The sequence below is a fragment of the Rhizoctonia solani genome, chromosome 10 (assembly GCF_016906535.1).
Source record: "Rhizoctonia solani chromosome 10, complete sequence".
Classification (NCBI taxonomy): domain Eukaryota; kingdom Fungi; phylum Basidiomycota; class Agaricomycetes; order Cantharellales; family Ceratobasidiaceae; genus Rhizoctonia; species Rhizoctonia solani.
Window position 1 is genome coordinate 1,130,225 of NC_057379.1, and position 20,192 is coordinate 1,150,416.

General features: G+C 47.2%; 6 protein-coding genes across 6 annotated transcripts; 3 read left to right on the forward strand and 3 right to left on the reverse strand.

The window, feature by feature from the left end:
• Positions 1-2,567: 2,567 nt before the first annotated feature.
• RhiXN_08538 (WD40 domain-containing protein) lies at positions 2,568-4,677 on the forward strand (the record flags this gene model as incomplete). Its single annotated transcript, XM_043328354.1, has 5 exons — positions 2,568-2,949; positions 3,003-3,059; positions 3,110-4,150; positions 4,201-4,542; positions 4,595-4,677. 5 exons carry the CDS (start codon positions 2,568-2,570, stop codon positions 4,675-4,677), a joined length of 1,905 nt encoding a protein of 634 aa, XP_043183739.1.
• A 1,651-nt stretch (positions 4,678-6,328) lies between these two features.
• Positions 6,329-7,518, reverse strand: RhiXN_08539 (filament domain protein; the record flags this gene model as incomplete). Its single annotated transcript, XM_043328355.1, has 4 exons — positions 6,329-6,787; positions 6,847-7,197; positions 7,262-7,420; positions 7,474-7,518. The coding sequence occupies 4 exons, from the start codon at positions 7,516-7,518 to the stop codon at positions 6,329-6,331; spliced, it is 1,014 nt and encodes a 337-aa protein (XP_043183740.1).
• A 726-nt stretch (positions 7,519-8,244) lies between these two features.
• RhiXN_08540 (filament domain protein) lies at positions 8,245-9,718 on the reverse strand (the record flags this gene model as incomplete). The annotated part of the gene is made up of 5 exons (XM_043328356.1): positions 8,245-8,340; positions 8,491-9,269; positions 9,317-9,347; positions 9,400-9,461; positions 9,523-9,718. 5 exons carry the CDS (start codon positions 9,716-9,718, stop codon positions 8,245-8,247), a joined length of 1,164 nt encoding a protein of 387 aa, XP_043183741.1.
• A 190-nt stretch (positions 9,719-9,908) lies between these two features.
• On the forward strand, positions 9,909-12,915 carry RhiXN_08541 (uncharacterized protein; the record flags this gene model as incomplete). Its single annotated transcript, XM_043328357.1, has 16 exons — positions 9,909-9,920; positions 9,973-10,071; positions 10,124-10,218; positions 10,275-10,379; positions 10,426-10,531; positions 10,600-10,671; positions 10,726-10,758; positions 10,824-11,140; positions 11,198-11,328; positions 11,379-11,599; positions 11,648-11,733; positions 11,785-12,006; positions 12,063-12,439; positions 12,492-12,543; positions 12,605-12,682; positions 12,741-12,915. 16 exons carry the CDS (start codon positions 9,909-9,911, stop codon positions 12,913-12,915), a joined length of 2,181 nt encoding a protein of 726 aa, XP_043183742.1.
• Positions 12,916-13,005: 90 nt separating this feature from the next.
• Positions 13,006-17,421, reverse strand: RhiXN_08542 (DEAD/DEAH box helicase; the record flags this gene model as incomplete). The annotated part of the gene is made up of 7 exons (XM_043328358.1): positions 13,006-13,283; positions 13,342-13,821; positions 13,866-14,103; positions 14,157-14,289; positions 14,953-16,478; positions 16,527-17,266; positions 17,316-17,421. The coding sequence occupies 7 exons, from the start codon at positions 17,419-17,421 to the stop codon at positions 13,006-13,008; spliced, it is 3,501 nt and encodes a 1,166-aa protein (XP_043183743.1).
• A 113-nt stretch (positions 17,422-17,534) lies between these two features.
• Positions 17,535-19,528, forward strand: RhiXN_08543 (D-isomer specific 2-hydroxyacid dehydrogenase, NAD binding domain; the record flags this gene model as incomplete). The annotated part of the gene is made up of 10 exons (XM_043328359.1): positions 17,535-17,609; positions 17,659-17,754; positions 17,811-17,866; positions 17,915-17,928; positions 17,980-18,054; positions 18,107-18,170; positions 18,223-18,611; positions 18,877-18,960; positions 19,254-19,296; positions 19,402-19,528. The coding sequence occupies 10 exons, from the start codon at positions 17,535-17,537 to the stop codon at positions 19,526-19,528; spliced, it is 1,023 nt and encodes a 340-aa protein (XP_043183744.1).
• Between the last annotated feature and the right edge of the window lie 664 nt (positions 19,529-20,192).

A 20,192-nucleotide genomic window follows, 5' to 3' on the forward strand; every position in this document is an offset into this window, starting at 1 on the left:
TGAAAATGCTCAAAAAGAATGAGCCAGCCCAAAAATTTTGCTCACGCGTATCTCCATGAGGAGACTTGGTTTTGATCTAAAACTTTGTACATATGTTCTATACTACTGTATCTACATAATTTACTATTACATTGTAAACAAATTCTCAATTGTGCGGGTGATGCATGAGCGTCATTGATTTGAGCTCACATGGCTCAATCTTTTTGGGCGCAAGTGTATGTTTGACTGTGGAGACCATTGTATCCGTAAGTTGATTTTGCCAACCAAAGACCATTTGTTGACGCCGGTTGTTTTGTAGTTTGGTATGCCTTAAAAAGGACCCAAACACTTCTGTGTTGCCAGAATATGGCAATGCTACAACTTGTTGTAATCATTGGTGAGCAACTAATACTGGAGTTTGATTCCTTGGATAGTTTCTGCTATTTGTATTTGTATGTATGCCATCCGCAAAATAATTCAACTCGTAATCAGTAATTTAGTCACCATAACTTGATGATAGTCAAGTGAAACTATTGCATCCTCTCAGTACTTGCTACTCCCAAAAACATAAGAGATACAAATACGTAAAGGATACTAACGTGTGAATCGCTTATAAAATTGAACAATGATAATAAATATGTGTACAGAGCAACGCCCATTCCGTCAGGTTACTAATCTACTTGTTAAAGACGGTACGGAAAACCCGTCATTCAAACTCAATGATTCTCAATCCCCCCGGGCTACATGCAACAAAAACTCTTGCTCTTCTTACAAAAGTACAGAGTTATCTTTGGTTCAAATACAGTGGCTATCAGAGCGAAACCAATGAAATTACTTTGGCCAAATTCCTAAAGTAGGTGACGTATCAAGCAGCATGTATGCGGGAAACTATAATCATATAGGGATTTTCTTTGGCACGTGTATATCATTGATTGTGAATATATTCTGCAGAATTCAAGCAAGTCCCAATAGAGTTAGGGATGCCGAATATAGTATCGCGCTGGTGTTCCTCGATGAAATCGCGCGTTCTGGAGCGTGCCCGGGCCGCAATGATAGAGCATTTATTGCGTGATGGGGTCCCAGCCGCCGATTCAGGGATCAATCCCGGCAGTCTCTATCTAAATAAGAGAAACCAAGGTAGTTCTCGTCAATGTACCCTTCGAATCCTGTATAAATAAAGATAAGCTTGTTTGAAATTTAGTGAAGCTAAACGGGACTGCACCACCCCTGGTTAGTTGAGCTACCTTGGTAAAGGTGTGCATATACTCAAAGATGAAATCGTATTAGTACAGTTTATCCCAGCTTGTATGTATGCTGTTGATGAGAGGTCGCAGGTAGATGGCAGCGCGCGATAGAATCATATACAATATTCGAAAGGGGTGAAGTGTCACGGTCACGTGAATCCCCCAGACACTATGACATACTAAATTCACGGCCATTGGCGTATCAAGCGAGAGGCTTCAGTCTATTTTCACGTTTCTCAGGCCTATAAATCAGTAGATTATCGTCACGAGTCTCCGCACACCATCGTATTCCTCGCATAGTCCCATACAATACCACGTTACACCATAGGTTTATACATCATCGCATTGCCTCCACCGGGGCCATGTATCTTCAGACCTCTTCCATTTTTATAGCTCGACGTACGTTACACAGAACTGATACACCCACCTGGCAATCCACCTCCATTATATACACACTAGACCATTAACTTGTGGCCGTGCAATCTCGCGCGCGACGCACCTCCTGGTTCACATGTATAACATTCGATCACCCACGTTTCTCCATGCTTCTACATTATAACTCAAACAATGCGACCTCTTTTAACGAACAGCATGCTTATAAATAATTACACCCCGTTACCACCTCTTGCCGCTCACCGATTGACCGTTTGAAATTTGGATGCGATCCACATAGTCGCTCCTAGGCTATCTGTGAGCGGCCGCGGGCTCCTCTACTTGTACCCCCCACAGAGTCACATATTAAGTATACGAACGTACCAGACCAGTACATAGGATAAGTATGGGGAGCCGGCTATGCATGTAGAGAGGTTTATTTTCGAACTGCCAAGGTTTCACAGCATCTCTGTCACCAAACTATCTGGAACATGGAGCCAAACGGCTATAACGACGACGGAGCCAAAGTGGTGAGTATATGTTTTTGAGTATGAGGCCCTGGATCGACTGCCGATGTAGGAGGACCCAATGAAACCAATCCAAACTAAACCTAAAACTGGGCTTGTTTCAATTTCATACAAATAATATGGACGCAATGGTCTTCCGTATGTGACAGAGCCTCAGCCATTGAAACCATCTTTATCAAAAACGTTGGCCATGAATAAGACTCAAGGATTTTCTCCCTACCACCCTAACTAGGTTCTGCGAACATGACAAATGCCATATTATGCCTCTATGTTCTTGATGTTTTAACTGGGGATCCATAATGAGAAATCGACGTCGCACATGCTGTGGCTATTGCTTCTCAGAATTCGAGGGACAAGTTTATGTCATCAAAGACACATGACGCGCTTGACTGAATAGAACTCGAAGCGACCGCCAGGCCAGACAATTTCTCAAGCCACCACAACCATGACCTTGCCGAACACTATTCAGACTCGAATTTCTGCCTTGGAGAAGCGACTTTCCAAATGTAAACGTCAACTCGCACGTTTACAACAGTCCGATGAGGGTGATCGGTTCGAGAAGGCTCGCGACGAGGTGTTTATCGGTATCCTCAAAGACGCCTGTTCCCTGGTACGCGAAGGGGAGCTCGCTAGTGCTCCTTACCTTTCAGAACTCGCAAAAGCGGTGGACAGGATACTTGACGACGCTATTGGTTACTCGTATGGGAGAGAAAGCGATTCTTCTGAGCTCGATGAAGGTCTATACGATTTCATGCCTTCTTGGGCTCACGACGACGCCGGGCATCGGCCACTAATCCCAGACAAGGATGCGGACAAATTCTTCCTTCGTGAGGGCTTCGTCATTTAATATATAGGCTTGTATCTAACCATTCTTTTGTAGCTCCTGCTGCCCTTGAGTCGTTCGCCCGCATCTTTCGATCACGCTTGGGCCCAGGTGGTAAGCATCGCTCTTATACCTTGAGAATATGTCGTGTAATTCTCGAATAGACCTTAGTGAACTCATGCCCAAAGCTTGGAGCTCAGCTATGAAGCGGCATCCCAAGTCAACCAAACTGTCCCGGGTTCGGTCCAACTTACCGCCTCTGACACCTACCAACGACAAACCATGGGCGGCTAGTGTTCTCGATGCTCGCTGCGAAATATCGTCTTCTCGGTGCTCTGCTCCTATCAGGTTTCTCACAAGCTTGGATAGTACATGCCTGGCTTTAACCGGAATGGGCGGCTATAAGAACCGTTCACCCGCGCTGGAGTACTTCATTCTCAACAAACCTCTTGCACCCTCTACCGACTTTCCGGACAGACACTGGTATGAACCTAAACTAGCAGGTGTCGCCTTTCACGGCATGATTGATGAGGGAAGGCGACTGATATTCCTGGGAGACGATGATCGTATCAAATCGTACGAATGGGGATCTTCCACTGAGGTTTACAGGGACCCATTGCCTGTTCATACTTTGGATACCGAATCTTGCAGAGGTCCGATGATGGGTCTTCCTAACGGATTTGTCGTTCGTGCAGGAAAAGGGAATGCTGGCGTATATAATATCGAGTCCCTGCCTACGCATGGCGAAGATGGGGATGAAATCGTAGGAGAGGAGATCGACCTCGATGATTTTGATACGATGCGAGATGATCCGGAAGAGATCGAGCCATCTTCGGGTTCAGCTCCGACCTCACACATCAAATTCGTCGATCACCCTGAGTTCAAACCCAACACATGGCAGCCTCTCATCTCATCTCCTTCAACTGTCATCTGCGCCGAGTATGCTCGCGAAGGAGGTCAATATAGCTGTATAGGCATCGACTTGGAAACGGGAAAGACAGCCATGCACTACCTCGGTCATGGCGCTGATATATCGGCTTTCTCTGTCAGCAAAACCGACCCTCAGCTGTTCTTGTCGGCTTGCAACGATGGATTTGCGCGTCTGTATGACACCAGACGCCCGCTTCCTGTTGTCACGTTTGATGCATGCGGCCAGAACGAATTCTGTGAGGCCGCTGCATTTGCTCACCCCGACAGCATTCCAAGTAGGTTGTTTTGATTAAATCACCTTGGATAATCGCTGATGCTATTCAAGTTGTTTTTACGGGCACTCACAAGGCAGAACAGATCAAGGTGTGGGATGTTCGTGCTCGAGCGTGCGTCTACGAATTGGCAACGGGTAACAACGGGGTGCAATCACTTTCATGGGATGCCCCGAATAACTGCTTGTACGCGGCTACCGAGTGCGAATATATGGATAGGCTTGGATACCATCATGATTATCGTCCTGCCAAGATTCCAAAGGACCAACGGGGCCACATGGAGCTCGAAGACGAAGAATCGGATGATGAATTCTCGGACCGCTGTTGGCCTGACAAAGCTTGGCACAAGGAAGGTTATTTCGGCTATATGTTCGACTGTGGAGACCACCGCATCAGTAAGTTGATTAATCAACCAAAGGTTGTTCGCTGAGCCCGGTTGTCTTGTAGTTCGGTATGCTTTCAAGGAGGATCCGAACCCTACTGTGATGCCAGAATATGGAGATGCTACGGCTCGCGATGATTATTGGTGAATAATTAATCCTTAAGCTCAATTCCTTGAATAATATTTGCTGCTTGTATTTTTATGTATGAGATTTGTGTTGTGAAAGAATCAAATTTGGATGAGTGATATCGTGCAAGCCCACCATCAGGAAACTCCGGGTCCGCCAGCAAGATAAAACGAGAAGATATTTGTAAGACCGAAATCGATGTGACCCTTGGGTTTTACTTTGCGTACTACGAGGATTTTGGGTAAATACCGGGTAATATTTAGGTTAGATACTAATCAATTGGGCATAGGAAAGTAGCGGCAAGACGTCCCAGCCATCGAAATACGAACGCCTTCTGGTAGCCTTTGTCTACCTGAAACCAAGGCAGTGCTTGCCAATTTACCTTTCGAACGCCTACTTGCTTGGTGTGTCATCGCTACGGTCCGGTGCTTGGGATCAAGTTTTCTTTGAAATGATTCACAGCGATTGGCCCCTGGATATATCACCTACCTGATTCAGGCCGAAATCACCGAGCACGGACCAGTATAGGGCCACTTCATATATCATGAGATATTCAAAATTACAGATGATGAGAGGTGGATTTCTATTTTCTGGATGGGGTGGCTTTCCATGGAATGGGGCTACAGTGCACCGTAAAAATGTATACCTGGAGTTTCAGTGAAGCTAGATGAGATTGCGTTACTGGTGGTTGGTGGGGTTGCCTTGGTAAACGTGCGCATATACCCAAAGGTAAAACGTTCACTGTCTTAATTGTCCATCAATTGCTTCGGATAAATATATGAAGTGGGTTGGTAAGTCACATGTGAATATATGCGTGCCTTGAAGGCGGCGTGAATCAGCAATGAGTGGATGAGCCCCTGCTCAGAGAAGGCAGTTTAAGGTACGTCTGTCGTGGCGGCTTTACTTCTCTTCAATTGAATGGTATTGAAATCTCAACTGAAGGAGCAGTGATTCTATATATATTCGTCTCCCCCGATAGCTATGACGTTGATCGCTGCATGAACCCTTCAATTCAACACATGCGATCTACAGTGACTTAAAAAGACAAACATGTTGGGTGTGTGGAGCGTAAAATACCCGTCCTCAATGATCAGGCCAAACATACTATCGCACAGAACACTCTAAAGATCAGCCATTCCCCAAACGATCAGCATTGCTCGCGCATGGACTTGACCTGCGCAACCGCCTGAAGATCCATCTGATCGGTGACCACGATTCATACGTTAATCTATACACTGGTATTCTAAACCTGGCTCGTTCACCTTTGTCTCATAGACTCTAAGAAGCTGTCATCCCACTGTCTAACAAAGACGTTCAACTCGACGTATCAACGTCGGATTTTCATTAGATGCACTTGGCATCGCATCGCACCCAGCGTGGAATAAAAACAATAAACATGATACAACGAAGAAAAAGGTCTAAAAAATCAGCAAGACCGAAAGTAGGACCCAATTACATGAAGAAAAAAATTGGAACCAGGAACATATATACACATAAGACATGAATCCGAGCGCAACTAGGCGAAGGATCGACTTTTCATAAAGCACAGACAGACAGACCGTAAGACCAAGGGTAAAAGAAGGGGAAACGAATGTGAGGATTGGGCGTGTAGAGGAAAGGATCGTCACGTAAGAATGTTGGAGTTAGAGCCAGGACCGAGCGATAAAAGAATTCAAAATTTTATCTCGAGGGACGCATTGTCGTCACTCGTCTCGGGCGTGAGTGGCTCTCCATGGACCGGGAGCCGGATGAGTGTGTTCAACTGAATAGTACTCGGCTTGCGTCCGGCAAGCCTCTTCCCTGGCGTCAACTGCGACTCGCTTTTCATTCCGCGCCCATTAATCAACATTCGTCCTTTCCCTCCACTCATCCGTACCTCGCTCGCCTGTCGTTTAAGTTGAATCAAGCTCTCGCGCCCAGCTCCGAGTCGGCGGCGCAACGAGTCCCGTTCGCTACGCATGCGCTCAACTTCGTCTTCCAACGCCCATATCCGAGTGGCGGCTTTAGTGCGTTCTAGGCTCGCTTCGAAGAGTGCACCAGTTGACACGGAATCGGCAGAGGTGACAGATGGAGCGCGCGTTCCGCGGGTGAGGATGGATTCAGTGTATTTAGGTGGCGGTGGGGGGCACGCCTGATGGACAGATTGAATAAGACCAAATGACTCTGGCAGCTGAACAAAAAAAAACTTACTATCGTTGGGGCGCGGATAGTCCCATCCTCTGAAGAATCGACACTGAGATCGACTTTCCAGCTTTGAAGATCGTCTTGTAATTTTTCAACCTCAGCCTGGAATCCATCTTCAACTTGCTCGAGTTCGAGGACGAGCTGTTCCCTTTGTGACTGAAGGACAGTTATGTGTGCTTTAGACTTTTCGAGTTCTTCAGTACTCTTGGTTAACTGGTCTTGTGTATCTGCGAGCTTGGCTTCCAGTTGTGACACGCGCTCTCGGAGGGTGGCGTAATCAGCCGGATAGGCGGCGGCTGCAGTAATTAAGCTTAGTCGAGATTCCAACTGGGCTTGTAGTTGTTCAATGAGCATTTGCTATGAATCAATCTAGATTAGCCCCAATTGGGCGTTTGGCTATTATTATGTTCAACCGACGAACCTGAAGGGCGTTCTCGTCCAGCGCCCGTTGGAGCCTAATATCAGCGTCCCGGGGGGTAGATAGAACCATGACGAGGCGAGCTTCCAAGTCAATTGCCAGTTCCCGTAGCTTGGCATTTTCGCTACGCACAGCACCACAGCACTTGCTTTCGTATGTACACTGCAATATGATTGTCAGTTTATGCGGAATGAAAGCGATGGGAAATCACTTACTGAAGGAGCACCGGTCTTCCCGAGCCAATGTCGTAGAGCAATCATGGTAGTAAGAGTTATGTACGCAGAAACAAACCGGATATCTAGAGAGAGGGACCGAAACACACCGAAACAAGAGGGGGAGGATGGATGGGGACTTATAGTCAGACAATTGAATGACGGTCGACGTCCGGGATGAAATCCAGAGCTACTCGTGCTCATGCATTTTGGGGGGCCCTATCAGCCACAGGGCTGGGTCTGCATCACAAACCCAATCGGGAATCCCATGCCTCGTGTTTGACTTGACGGATCAGTGCTCAAAAGCCCATGGGTTCCAAAATGGTAGTTAACTAGCCGTCTGGTCGATGCTCGTACCTTTTGTCATATATTTTACGATGTCTCCAGGAATTTAGTTAGACTTTGTCCCAGTCCGCAAACTCTTTGCCAAAATGAAATTAAAATCCATCATCAGCTCGGAGTCTGTTGGCCACATAACTTGCCCTGTGGCAATTCCACCCAAAGCTTCAACACCGTCACTATGTCAGGCAAAGTTTCGTAAAGTACAGTCGCCAACTGGGCATCAATTACTTTAGCGGCCACGGCCAACAGGTTTCATATCGGTTTCTGGCCTTGGTTTTCAGACGGGTCCGTACAAGACCCTCGAATTACAAATATACACCACACCGGCCACGCGACCGGAGTAAGATCGACAGGAAGTCACCAGCATGTAATTAATGGGTGCCTGTAGATTGCAACTTGCGATACGATAAGTATATAATTATAAGCCACTGTCTAAATCAACCGCGCCATTACTGCCATCCGGCCGAATTCTTCTAATCCAATCGACCCGTCAGGAGCCGACGAGAACATACCCAGCATCTCTATGATCTGCAAATTAACGTCAGTTTTCGGTTACATGCAGCATTCGGTGGTGCAAATAGACCGGGAACCAGGACAGATGAATGAATGGGATTTGTCAATCGAGGAACAGGACAGAGGGATAAACAAAACGGGGGTGAATGGGTAAAAGGCACTCACATCATTGGAGGACAGGTTTTCTTTGAGTGTCTTCGCTGCCTCCCGAACTTCTTTGACCCCTAATCTCTTTGTATTCAAACGAGAATCGGCGACATCCGTGCCCGGAAAAAAGAGGGCAAACGCAAGCTTGGCCTCTCGGAGCTGACGAACAGTTAGTGATCGAGGCATGTCCTCATCCCAATTGCCATCGATGTCGATATCCACGTCCGAGTCAGCGTCGTTCTTGGTCTTGGAACGGGTCGATTTAGCCTGAGCCACGGAAACACGGAACTCAGAAGCCGAAGAGTCGTCGTCATTGTCCGAATAACGATCTGAATCAGATCCACTATGTGCATACCCCGCCCCTTCATCTGACCCATAGAGGGATCCACCAGATTCGTCATCAGATCCTGGAACGAACCTTCCTCCTTTATTTTCATCCTCGATTATGAATCCGCCCTCTTCGTCGGACTCCTCTTCTCGTCTCCGCTTTTCTGCGGCCCGAGCCTGTCCTCTGGTCACCCGACGATCGCGTTGCTCTTCACTTTTCAACTGGAGCAAACGTTCCGGTTTGTTCTTTTTTTTCCTTGACGTTTCTTCCTCCACTTTGCTGTCCTCCTTCCGATTCAATAGCACCGCACAGACTTCCCTCCAATCTGGCCACGAAACCGAAAGACCAACGTCCTTATCCACTGCTCCCTCGTCATCTGAGTCAGACCTTCGACGGCGTATCCCTGGTCGAGTCTCCCATCCGGTAGCGGCGTTACGAAACACAGACAAGACTGAGGGTAGAATGGTTACTGCTGCAGTAGATGTAACCAGAAAAAGGGTAATGTGGACTACGCACCCTCTTCGTCATCCGGTGGGAGATCGAGCATCTGCAAATAAGGGAATGTCAGTATTGAATGTACATGTGAAAACAAAACGTACTTGAAGACCTGTAGGGATCATTGAAAGGGGGATACTATCGTGGTCTTCTTCTTCACTAGCTTCTTCAGGATGTAATTCAATTCAAGCTGGTACGGTATTCATACAGATCAAGAAGTCGCATACCTCGTTCTCCCTGATCGTCCTTGACAAACCCCCCTCCTTCCCCATCACTTTCAGGTTCCTCCAGTCGTAGCTTTTTCTGAGGGGGTCGAGTTGCCTTGCTCCTGGCTTGTTTTGAGAGCTTGAGAAAAGCCGTGTCGATGATGCGCCGTAAACTTGGCTTCAGAGTATTAAACTCATCTTCACCAGAGTCGGACATTCCTCAAAATGGTTAATTAGCCTCGTAGACAACTCGACCTAGTTGTGGTCGTTCCAAGAGTGATGTTCGTGGCGCGCCACGATCTCCACATTTGTATCACTATGACTCTATATGAAAGTATCACGTGAGTCGAGAAAGTTTGATGGCTTGGCGCCCAATCGGAATTCGCTCTCTCTTCCAGGTCGCAGCAATGGGAAAACGTGTAGGTCTGGTGGATTATTTATCTTCGGCTTATTTATTTTTGGTTATTTTAGGGAAGAAAAGGCGGTGGAGGTGGTAGGGACAATGGTGGTGGGGGAAGTTGGGGCGAGAATGCAAAGATGGAAAACGAGGCGTTTGAAAAGTATTACAAGGTACGCGGGCACTATACTATTTTTATTCACATTTATTCATTCCTCAGAATAGGCTGCTGGAATTGTTCCTGAAACTGAGTGGGATGAGTTTTGGGCTAGCCTCAAAATTATTTTGCCGACTACTTTTCGCGTGACTGGCAGTCGTGCGTAAGTATTAGAAATTTTAGTCCGTGATTCTGGCTATTGACTCCGAGCTTGCCAAGGACGGCACAGGAATTGAACTCGATTATCAAAGAGCAATATGTCCCTTCTTTGAAGGGCATAGAATTCGAAGGTCAAGAGGTGCAGCCGCCTCGTCAATTACCTTGGTATGGGTTGTTTCAAGGCGTATTTCTCGACTAACTGGTCTTCTAGGTATCCGGATGGTCTTGGCTGGCAACTAGACGTCTCAAAAAGCGCTCTTCGAAAAACACCAGAATTCAAGAGGTTCCATAACTTCTTGGTCTATGAAACTGAGGTGGTGAGTTTCAAGATAAAAGAGTTGCCACAGCCTTCCACGCGCCAAAGTTTCTAAAGGTGGCGTCTTAGGGAAACATTTCTCGCCAAGAGGCCGTCAGCATGATTCCGCCACTGCTGCTGGATGTCCAGCCTCACCATACCGTAAGTTCCTAGGGCGCCAGCATGACGCCGGTAGAACTGATAATTCCGGGGTAGGTAATTGACATGTGTGCCGCTCCCGGGTCAAAGGTAAATGCCCAATCAGAACTGAACATGAACACGAACCTAAACCTAGTAATTGACATTTAATTCAGACAGCCCAACTACTCGAGGCACTCCATGCCAACGATACGGCGGTAGAAGCTTCTATCCCCTCAGGCTTGTTGATTGCAAACGATACAGATAACAAACGCGCGCACATGCTTGTTCACCAATCGTCACGACTGCCTTCTCCCGTATTGATGGTCACCAACCTGGATGCATCTATATATCCTAGGATCCAGACTCCAACAGGAAAAATGTTATTTGATAGGATTTTGTGCGATGTTCCATGCAGTGGTGATGGAACAATGCGTAAGAACTATGGGATATGGAAGAGTTGGACGGTCATGAACGGCAATGGGCTACACGGGTGAGTGTGGGGGACTCGTTCCTGGAGTCGGCCAACTCACCAACCCCAATAAATTAGGTTACAATTACGAATCTTGACTCGTGCTATGAACCTTCTCAAACCTGGTGGTCGATTAGTTTATTCCACGTGCTCAATGAATCCGGTCGAGAACGAAGCTGTTATTGCCGCTGCGCTTAAAAAGTTCCCACGTAAGTGCCCTTACTTGGTTCAACCATCCAACTTACAGACCGCGCACTAGACTTTGAGTTGATTGATGTTTCTGGCTCGTTGCCTGAGCTTAAACGCCGACCCGGATTGCCGACTTGGCGACCCGCTGTCAACCGAGAGATGGATACTGCTTATTCAAGCTATGCCGATTTCATTGAATCCTTGCCCGAAAATAAACGGTCCGAGACGAAGCTGCAAGCCACGCATTGGCCACCGGAGGGTGTCGAAAGATTAAATTTGGAACGATGGTATGTTGATTGGGCTGCCCAACTACTTGCAACTAATTGAACTTCTTGCTAGCCTTCGAATTACCCTCACCTGCAAAATACTGGTGCCTTCTTTGTTGCAGTTCTCTATAGAAAACCCAAACCGGAGGCTCAGCCAAGGTCTGCATGCTCGAATCGATCCACTATATAATGTATTGATCTTTATTTTAGCTCTGTTGCCAAACGCAACGTTGATGCAGTCATTGAACTTACCGCCGAAGCCGAATCATCCAACAAAAAGCAAAAGACTGGCGAGATAACGGGTGAAGATTCACAATTATTCGGCCAGGTCGACGAAGATGAACCTCTCGAAAAGTCGGTCAAGGCTTCAACATTCAAGGAATTACCATATGTCTTCTTAGCCGAAGGCAGCAAACATCTTGAACAAGCAATGTGTGTAAATCTTGTCGTTGGAAGCTCATTGAACTGACCGTCTCGCTTTTACTCAGGGAGGACCTCAAAATCAAACCCTCTTTCCCCTCTAACAACTTGTTCGTTAGGAATCCGGATGGTGAAGCGCTTCGTCAGATATACTTGTGTAACGATGCCGCTCGACAGGTAATCACGCATAATGACTTTGCCCGTATTCGGTTGATCAATGCGGGGGTGCGTGTGTTCAACCGACAAGAAAGTGGTGTAAAAGCCGAATTGCACGGGCGCAATCGGTTCAGGTTCTTAACCGAGGGTGTTCCCTCTGTGCTCCCTCATGTGGACGAATCAAGAATCATAACCGCAGATTTAGAAACTTTACGGGTATTTATGAGACTGTACTACCCTGTATATGGAGAGTTTGAGTCCCCAATGAAGGAAAAATTAACTGAACTCGGTGAGTAGGTGTTGGTAGTTACAACAGATAATGTGACTCATTTTCTGTTTAGAAATGGGGAGCTATCTGATGCGGATTGAACCCGGCGAGCAAGCGGGTATGAGGTTTGTCATATCAACACAACCAGCAGGCTTAGAGCTGACGTTCTAATTTTCTCGCACTTAGCTTAAAACATGCTTTGGTCTTACCAATTTGGAAATCCAGCGCGTCCGTGGCACTGATGCTCGACAAAAAAGCCAAGAGGTATGCTCGCATGTATCAGTTTCAACACACGTCCTATTTACCCAGTGTGGCTTTGTAGTGCGCTTAGTCTTCGTTTGTGGGGAGAAGATATTACGCCCGGTGCGCCAAACAAATCAGTGAAAGCTGTGGCTACAGTGGCTGGGGATGAGGATGAGGATGAGGATGATGGACCAGAGGCGGCTGATGAAATAGCTGAGGATGAATCATCCGAGCCTGTGAAAGTGCCTAAGTGATTGACGTTAAATGTCTGTGGTATAATCTTTGTAGGCTTGGATCCATTTCGTAACAATAGGACATAGAATACTCTGAATTCATGCTGCGATCTATGCTCTTTGACTCATAACATGCAAGATGAGAGTGCTTCCAGTCTCAACATGAGCTTCATTCATATTTTGTTCATCCTCCAAAGTCGTTCCTCGAAATACTATGCGCTGCCTTGATGGAGATATCAAGTTGAGGTTTTGTACGAGAACTTTGAGATCAAGAATAGTGGAAGTAGGAAGTACGTGGTAAATATCGCCTTCCTCATCGTCGTCAAGAGCGGCCCATTCTGGTTTTACACAGACGCAGAGCAGTTCGTGAGTTTGTCTTGGGTCAATTCCTAAATGAATCCACGAAACTCGTGACGGCAACTTCTGGAGTTGAATTTTGGTGCTTACCTATAGGCATTACGTCGACAATGATGTGGGAATTATGCGATACTTGTGGGTAGGATCCCAGCCGAGTTCCATCCACTAACTCTTCCCCTGCACACATTAGTATTTGTTCTCGTATTGGAACGTCCAATTTGGATCGAATCAAAAGTTTCAGGCTCGAAACCCCCGCATACATGGTAACTCGCATAGGAACTCTGGATCGTTGTTGGGTGGTCACGTATACTTGAACAACCGTCGTCAATGTGATGATCGATTGATCGACTATGCCATATGCCCTTAGTTGCTTTAAATCATCATTAAGCTCAGTATCTTGAAATCGAAATGCTGTTCTCCTTGGGAGGTAAGCCAGACGCTGAAACACTAGCTCCTTCAGTTCTGAGAGAGTGGAAATTTCAGAAATGGGGACCACCACATCAGACGGGCCACCGACAACATGGACTATGATTAGGTTGCTGTCAAGGGCGACATCTCGGATTGATTCATCTAATTCATATATTGGAATCAATTTCTCACTAAATCAGCATCACACTTGCCATTGCCTGAACGCTGGGGTGCGAATCTGTCTGTCGCCAGTAGAAGCCGAGAGGGGCGTGGATTTGTCGAAACCTCAACAATCCGCAACGAAAATGTGACTTCGTCCCATATATCACTTGTAATATCGACCAAAAGGTCGCCAAACTCTTCAAAACGCGACGAGAGTCTAATATGCGAATCTGGTAGTTCGGATGGTATTTGAAAGGCATTACGGACCATTGTTATAGTTGACTAAACGATGTATGAGAGGGTCTATAGAGTGAGCTGTTCTAGTCAGAGCTTACATTATAATCAGAGGTCTTTCGAATTGCGATAGCCCGGTCCCTGTACTTTGCTGCAAATATTGGCAAGTGCCTGGCAGTATTATGTCGAACGCCGTGACCAGGTCTGGAAGTGGTTGCCATCGAATTTGCGACTCTGTAAGTGCCGAGGTCGGAATGTGGGGATTCCTCGATTGTAAATTCAGCCAATGAGACCTAAGAAGGTCTACGAGACTGGGAATTATGCTATCGTAGCGAGAGTAGGATCTATGAAGATCATCAGGACGCCACGTGACTCGGACTTGGTATGACGGCTGGCCCCACCTGGAGCTCGAAGTTTTATCCAATGCCTCACCCACCCAAATCTACTAGTCGGGATGCTTAAAAAACTTCAGCGCGAACAGAAAATTGCAAGATAAACGAATAACGCATATATTCCGGGAATGATGAAGTGGCTCCTGGAATGCCACAGTGAGGGTTGTAAAGGATATTTCTTTTTCCATGTCACTCTCAAGTCCCTGGTAATGTATTGTACGAAACCAGATTAAGTATGAATAGTAATGGAAGAGTCTATTTCATGTAATTCCAGTACGTATTCGACAATGTGTATACAGAGGAGGGATTGTGGCCAAAATATAAATAGACAGGCATCAGGAGAGATACAGAAATCAGAAAACAAACAGGCCCTCTCAGACTCATCATCGCACATTCAATCCGACACCATTCCCACTACGTTTCGTAGCTTATGGCCCAAATCTCTTTTATCGCACATCCTGCCTTAACCTACAGCCTTGGCTCGCCACGAGGTTTTTTCCCATACCTTGTACCGACAAATTCGCTCGCATTATCAGGGTCTTCAAGGACTGAACGGCGTGGGCGATCTCCGCTGCGATCTGCGAAGCGGTTTTCCCGTGCATCAAACCTGCCGCGGTCACCACGGTCACTAAACCGACCGCGGTCTTCCCGGTCACCGAACCTGCCACCCTCCTCGCGTGCTCCAAAGCTACGTCTGCGATCTCCGTAGCCACGATCCCTGTCCCTATCCATGTCCCCGAATCCGCGGCCACGATCTCCGAATGTCCGGTTACGATCGCTAAATCCTCCCTCCTTGTCGTCCCGATCCCTGTTCTTTTGATTTCCCCGAATCTCCCATGGGGATGATTTTGTGTCACCCTTGCGACCCCTTCCAATGTACTCGGTCCTTCTAGCCCCAAACCGCTTGGTACGGCCGTCGGTGTATCCCAGCTTCGCCAAGAATGCTTCACTGACGTAAGGCTCTTGAGGCAGACCTGCAGACCCGGTGGCCCAGTCTTTACACCCTTGAAGAACCACATTTTTTTGGACACGAAGTTCGGGAGCCTTTGCGATATAATATCCTAGTAGAGAAGCAAAGGTTTCCTCCACCGATAGAGGATCAAGGCTAGGCAAGGTCTCGTTGATGATCGTTCCAATCTGGTTGATCTTTTCGAGCGAACGAGGCGAGAGAGATACAGGCCCTGGTGTCCTGGATGAGTCCTTGAACCTTGAGCGGACGGCGCGGGGGACAGGAGGAGGGGTGTAGAATGCAGATGGATTCTCATCGTGCTTTGCAGCCAACGCGAGCACTTCGGCTTCAACCTGCTTGACAGTGGTAGGTTTCATCGGGACATGAGTGAGTTGCCAGGTGACGAAACCTATCTCCCAAGGCAAAAGCACCAAGTCGCCGCGGCCTTCGGTTCCGGCTCGTCCAGTTCGCCCAACACGATGGATATATTGATCAGAGCTCGACGGAATCCCAACTTGAATCACTCTCGTGACCCCGGGATAATCGACCCCTCGAGCTGATACATCAGAGGTGACGAGTATGGATGCACCAGAAGTATCTTTGCGAAAGCGATCCGACGTTCTACTACGAGAGTCCTGGTCTTTTCTCGAATGGATCTCATAAATTTGGGTTTCACGTCCGGCAGGGAGTGTATCGCGGGCCAACTCGCGCAAAAGCGATGCGTACATCTGGGTCATTTTTGTCGTTGGTAAGAATATTACGCTTTTACTTTTCCCCGGGTTCGTTAATTGATCGTGAGCAAGAAGGCGAAGTATGTGTGGGACTTGGTCCTCGGCTCTAGGTAGCACAGTATGGTACTGAGGGATGTGGGCATGGACAGGAGACTCCTCCTCCTGTACGGTGTTGATAAATTCATGGTTCCTGTCGAGAGTTGAGCGAGCCACTTGTTGGATCGCACGAGAAACAGTCGCAGAATAAAGCATAGTTTGGCGCTCGGGAGATTTTGGGAGGTAGGAGATAATGTCTTCAAGGTCATCACGGAAGCCCATATCGAGGAGGGTATCAGCTTCGTCCAGAATTAACTGCGAGATTGGTTAGATCTATTCAATTCAAATGTGGTGGCTAATTACCATTGGTGTATTTTTTAAACCCTCCGGGATGGAAGGCTCACTCTGAAGGAGATCCCGCAGACGGCCAGGAGTGGCAACTACAATGTCTCGGCGGCCACGCAGCCACCCCCGCATTTGCTCTCTCTTGCTGTTTCCTCCTACAAAAAGCCTGACTTCGAAGCCGTCGTGATGGTGAGTTAACTTGAGGGCTTCATTGGCAATCTGGGTAGCCAGCTCCCGGGTTGGGCTGATGATCAAAGCTCCAGCGTCCGTACGGGTGAATGCTCGCACAGCCCGATTCTCGTACATACTATCTCTAGTAAGTCCAGCCTTTTCGAGTGCTTGTTTCTTGGCACGCTCGATTGCGGCCAGACGAGCTTCAATTGCTGGGATCAAAAAGGCTAGAGTTTTGCCAGTTCCAGTCTTGGCACGGACCATTAAGTCTCGAGGAGGGAGTCTACCATCGGGGCCTGCTTGAAGCTCAGTATGATGCGGTGCCAACTGGGGGAGAAGCTTTAGGACAGCAGCCTGAACAGGCGTCATATTTTTGAGCTTATATGGTTTGTAAGTGATAGCCTCGTATGTTTCGGGGCTAATAAGATCCTTGATAGTGGAGAACGGAATTGCATTGTCGTCAGAGCTCTTCTCTTTAACTGGCTTCTGGGCTGTTGTGTCCAAGATCGGCGAGTGCTGAACTTGTACTGCCTCAGTGGCCAACCATGGACGAGATATCGAGAATGCTCGCGCCACAGAATAGTGAGCTTCAAAATGTTAAGTGGGATATCTACGACGCTTATCTCGAGCACTCACTTGGCAGAGGAACGGACGCTGCCCTCTGTGCGATAGCTACTCGCAGCGGAGACAGGCCATTCTGTCGGAGTGCCAGACGAGCTTGAGCGAGCACTCGGAGCGACATTAAAAATTACAGGTGGAGAGGGAGAATCAAGGTGAGCCAAATATTCAAATGAAATTCTGTCGCAGATTTTTGATCTTCATCACGTGCTGAATTTCAGCGCTTATCAACTCACCATGGCTAAAGTTGTCGTATCAAGGCGTTTGAGCGATCCGGCGATTGACGCGCTCAAATCATGCAAGGAAATCGACGTATGAGAAATAATAGATATATAAACATTTATTAATCAGACTCGTACAGATCGTTTTATGGGAGCCCGATCGCAAGGCCGATCGGGAATGGTTGCTATCCAATGTGGTGGGGGCGGTTGGACTTGTGGTCACCTTAACGGACAAAGTATCCTTTTGTATGAGCCTCTTGCCAAAATATCAAACTAATTCTTTCTATATTAGGTTGACAAATGTCTTATCGACGCTGCTGGACCGTCTTTGAAGGTCGTATCAACAATGTGAGTGCCTATGTTAATGTGGGAACGCCCCAGTCCTAAATGAAACAGGTCTGTAGGCTACGGTACGGTTTTCACATAATTTAAATTTATACCAATGCATACCTGAATTATAGACCACGTCGACATTGCTATCCTGAAAGCACGTGGGATCAAACTGGGATTTACACCCGATGTTCTAACTGATGCAGGTCAGTTGCATATATGCTCAAGCAATTGGCCATTTTGCTTATTTGTTTACAGTTGCGGACATTGCCGTGATGCTTGCTCTTATGGCTTCCCGAATGTCAAGCAAGCAATGGAGATAGTCCATACCGGAAATGTAAGCTTTGCAAACCATATGCGATCTGCCAGCCTAGTTTTGAATACCACGATTCCCAGTGGACAAATACGCCATGGTCTCCTTCTCTTCTGACTGGGCCGCAGTTGTCAACTCCGGGAACGACGGTAGGATTCATCGGGTTTGGCCGCATCTCTCGCGCAACGCTCGCACGCTTAGTTCCCTTCCGAATTTCGCGTGTTGTGTACACGAGGTCTTCTTCTCCACCAGTACCTACCAACGACCTGGCATTGCTTTCAGAGTTTCCAACTTTGAAAGAAGCCAAGTGGGTTGGCTTAGATGAACTTGCCCGAGAGTGTGACTTTGTCTTTGTTTTGACACCAGGTGGAGAAGCAACGAAACACCTTGTAGGAAAAGACTTTTTATCAAAGATGAAGAAGAACGCGGTGCTGGTTAATCCTGGAAGAGGTGAGCTTGAAATGACTAACATGGCAGAATTCTATTTTTGTAGATAGGATCACAGTCCTATATCTTAGTACACCGGGCTTTCAAGCACCGGAAGATGGCTATCTATGGATAAGATGAGGTTTCTTATGACCTTTGTCTGCGTTTGAGGTTGGATAAAGCGGGTCAAGAACAAGGCATACTGATTTAAGTGGCCGGGAACAGACCTCTGCTTTGGTTATGCGTATGTCTCAGGGAGCAAAGGCTGATCAATCAAATGAATTCCTAGGCTCGGTCGTCGATTCCAACGCTCTCGCTGAAGCGCTCAAAGAAGGTCACATCTGGGGTGCAGGGTTGGATGTAGTTGATGGTGGTAAGCTAACCTCCTTTTTCCTACTCTGCATGTCTTCGACTTGGGCACTTCATGGTTCCTACCCACGATGTGTAGTTCTTGGGGTGCCTGTTAATGGGCTAGTCTGTCTCTTCTGGAGTTTTTGTCTCTTGCCGGCTCCCGGCGGACGTACGCAAACTGGAGCCTGTGAGCCTTGGTAACCTTTTTCGGCTAGTTAGGGGTAAACATATCATCTAGAACACGATACATTCCGTCCTCTTGCATGCGCGTGGGCGTACGTATCATCCAATTTGACTCATATGATATTTGATTAGAACCCAACATCCCGGCGGATCACGCCCTTGTTAAGGAACCACGGTGAGTTCTTATTCCACATCGATTCTTTATCTCCGATTATGCGCCTCGCAACCACCCGGACCAATTAGAATGCTCGATTTGAAAGTTCTCATGTGTTGTATGTAGTGCAGTGGTACTTCCCCACATTGGCTCCGCCACTGTTCAAACCCGGCTTGACATGGCTCAACTGGCCGTAAGCAATTTGATTGCTGGAATTCGAGGCGAGCGGATGCCATCTGAGGCAGCACTGTGAATATAAATTGGTGGCGTATGGGGTTAGAGCGTGGAGTTGGAATTTGAGGTTGTTGTATGTCATACCTTGGAAGACCATGAAACTGTACGTTTGGGATGCAACTGCACATTCGCGTACTCGCGATCACGAAGCAAGTCAATTTCATAGATATAAAGTTTACGTAGGTACAACAACGGGATATGCGTAAAGTTCTTTAAAATTCGCGGCATTGAAGCCGGTTTTGTCTATGTCATGTGCACCTTAACCATCATGCTCAGCGTCGTGGTAGGTTCGGGCAGAGTACGTGAGAAATAAGCTAGCCTTGAAAACCCTTCTTGAGCTTCACCACAAAATGGGGAAAGCTCCGCTGCAACCAGTGACCCTTCGCGTAGCCAACCTCGATTCAGCTTCATTCATAACTTGGAGTACAAGAAAACGCTACCATTGGAGTGGTCTGACATTCTTATGGTAATTTGGGTTCATATCAAGCTGAATCATGTTGGAATTTCCTCAGGCATCGTATGAGTAATTTGCCTTTAATACATGCGGACGTTAGACATTCAGAAAATATCGGAACGACATAGAGGACAGGATGAGGTATGACTGGTATTGAACCACTAAAAAACCACGTAAGACATGTGCTAGCGTTCGACCAATTTATTAACCTACCTTATACAGGCAGCTT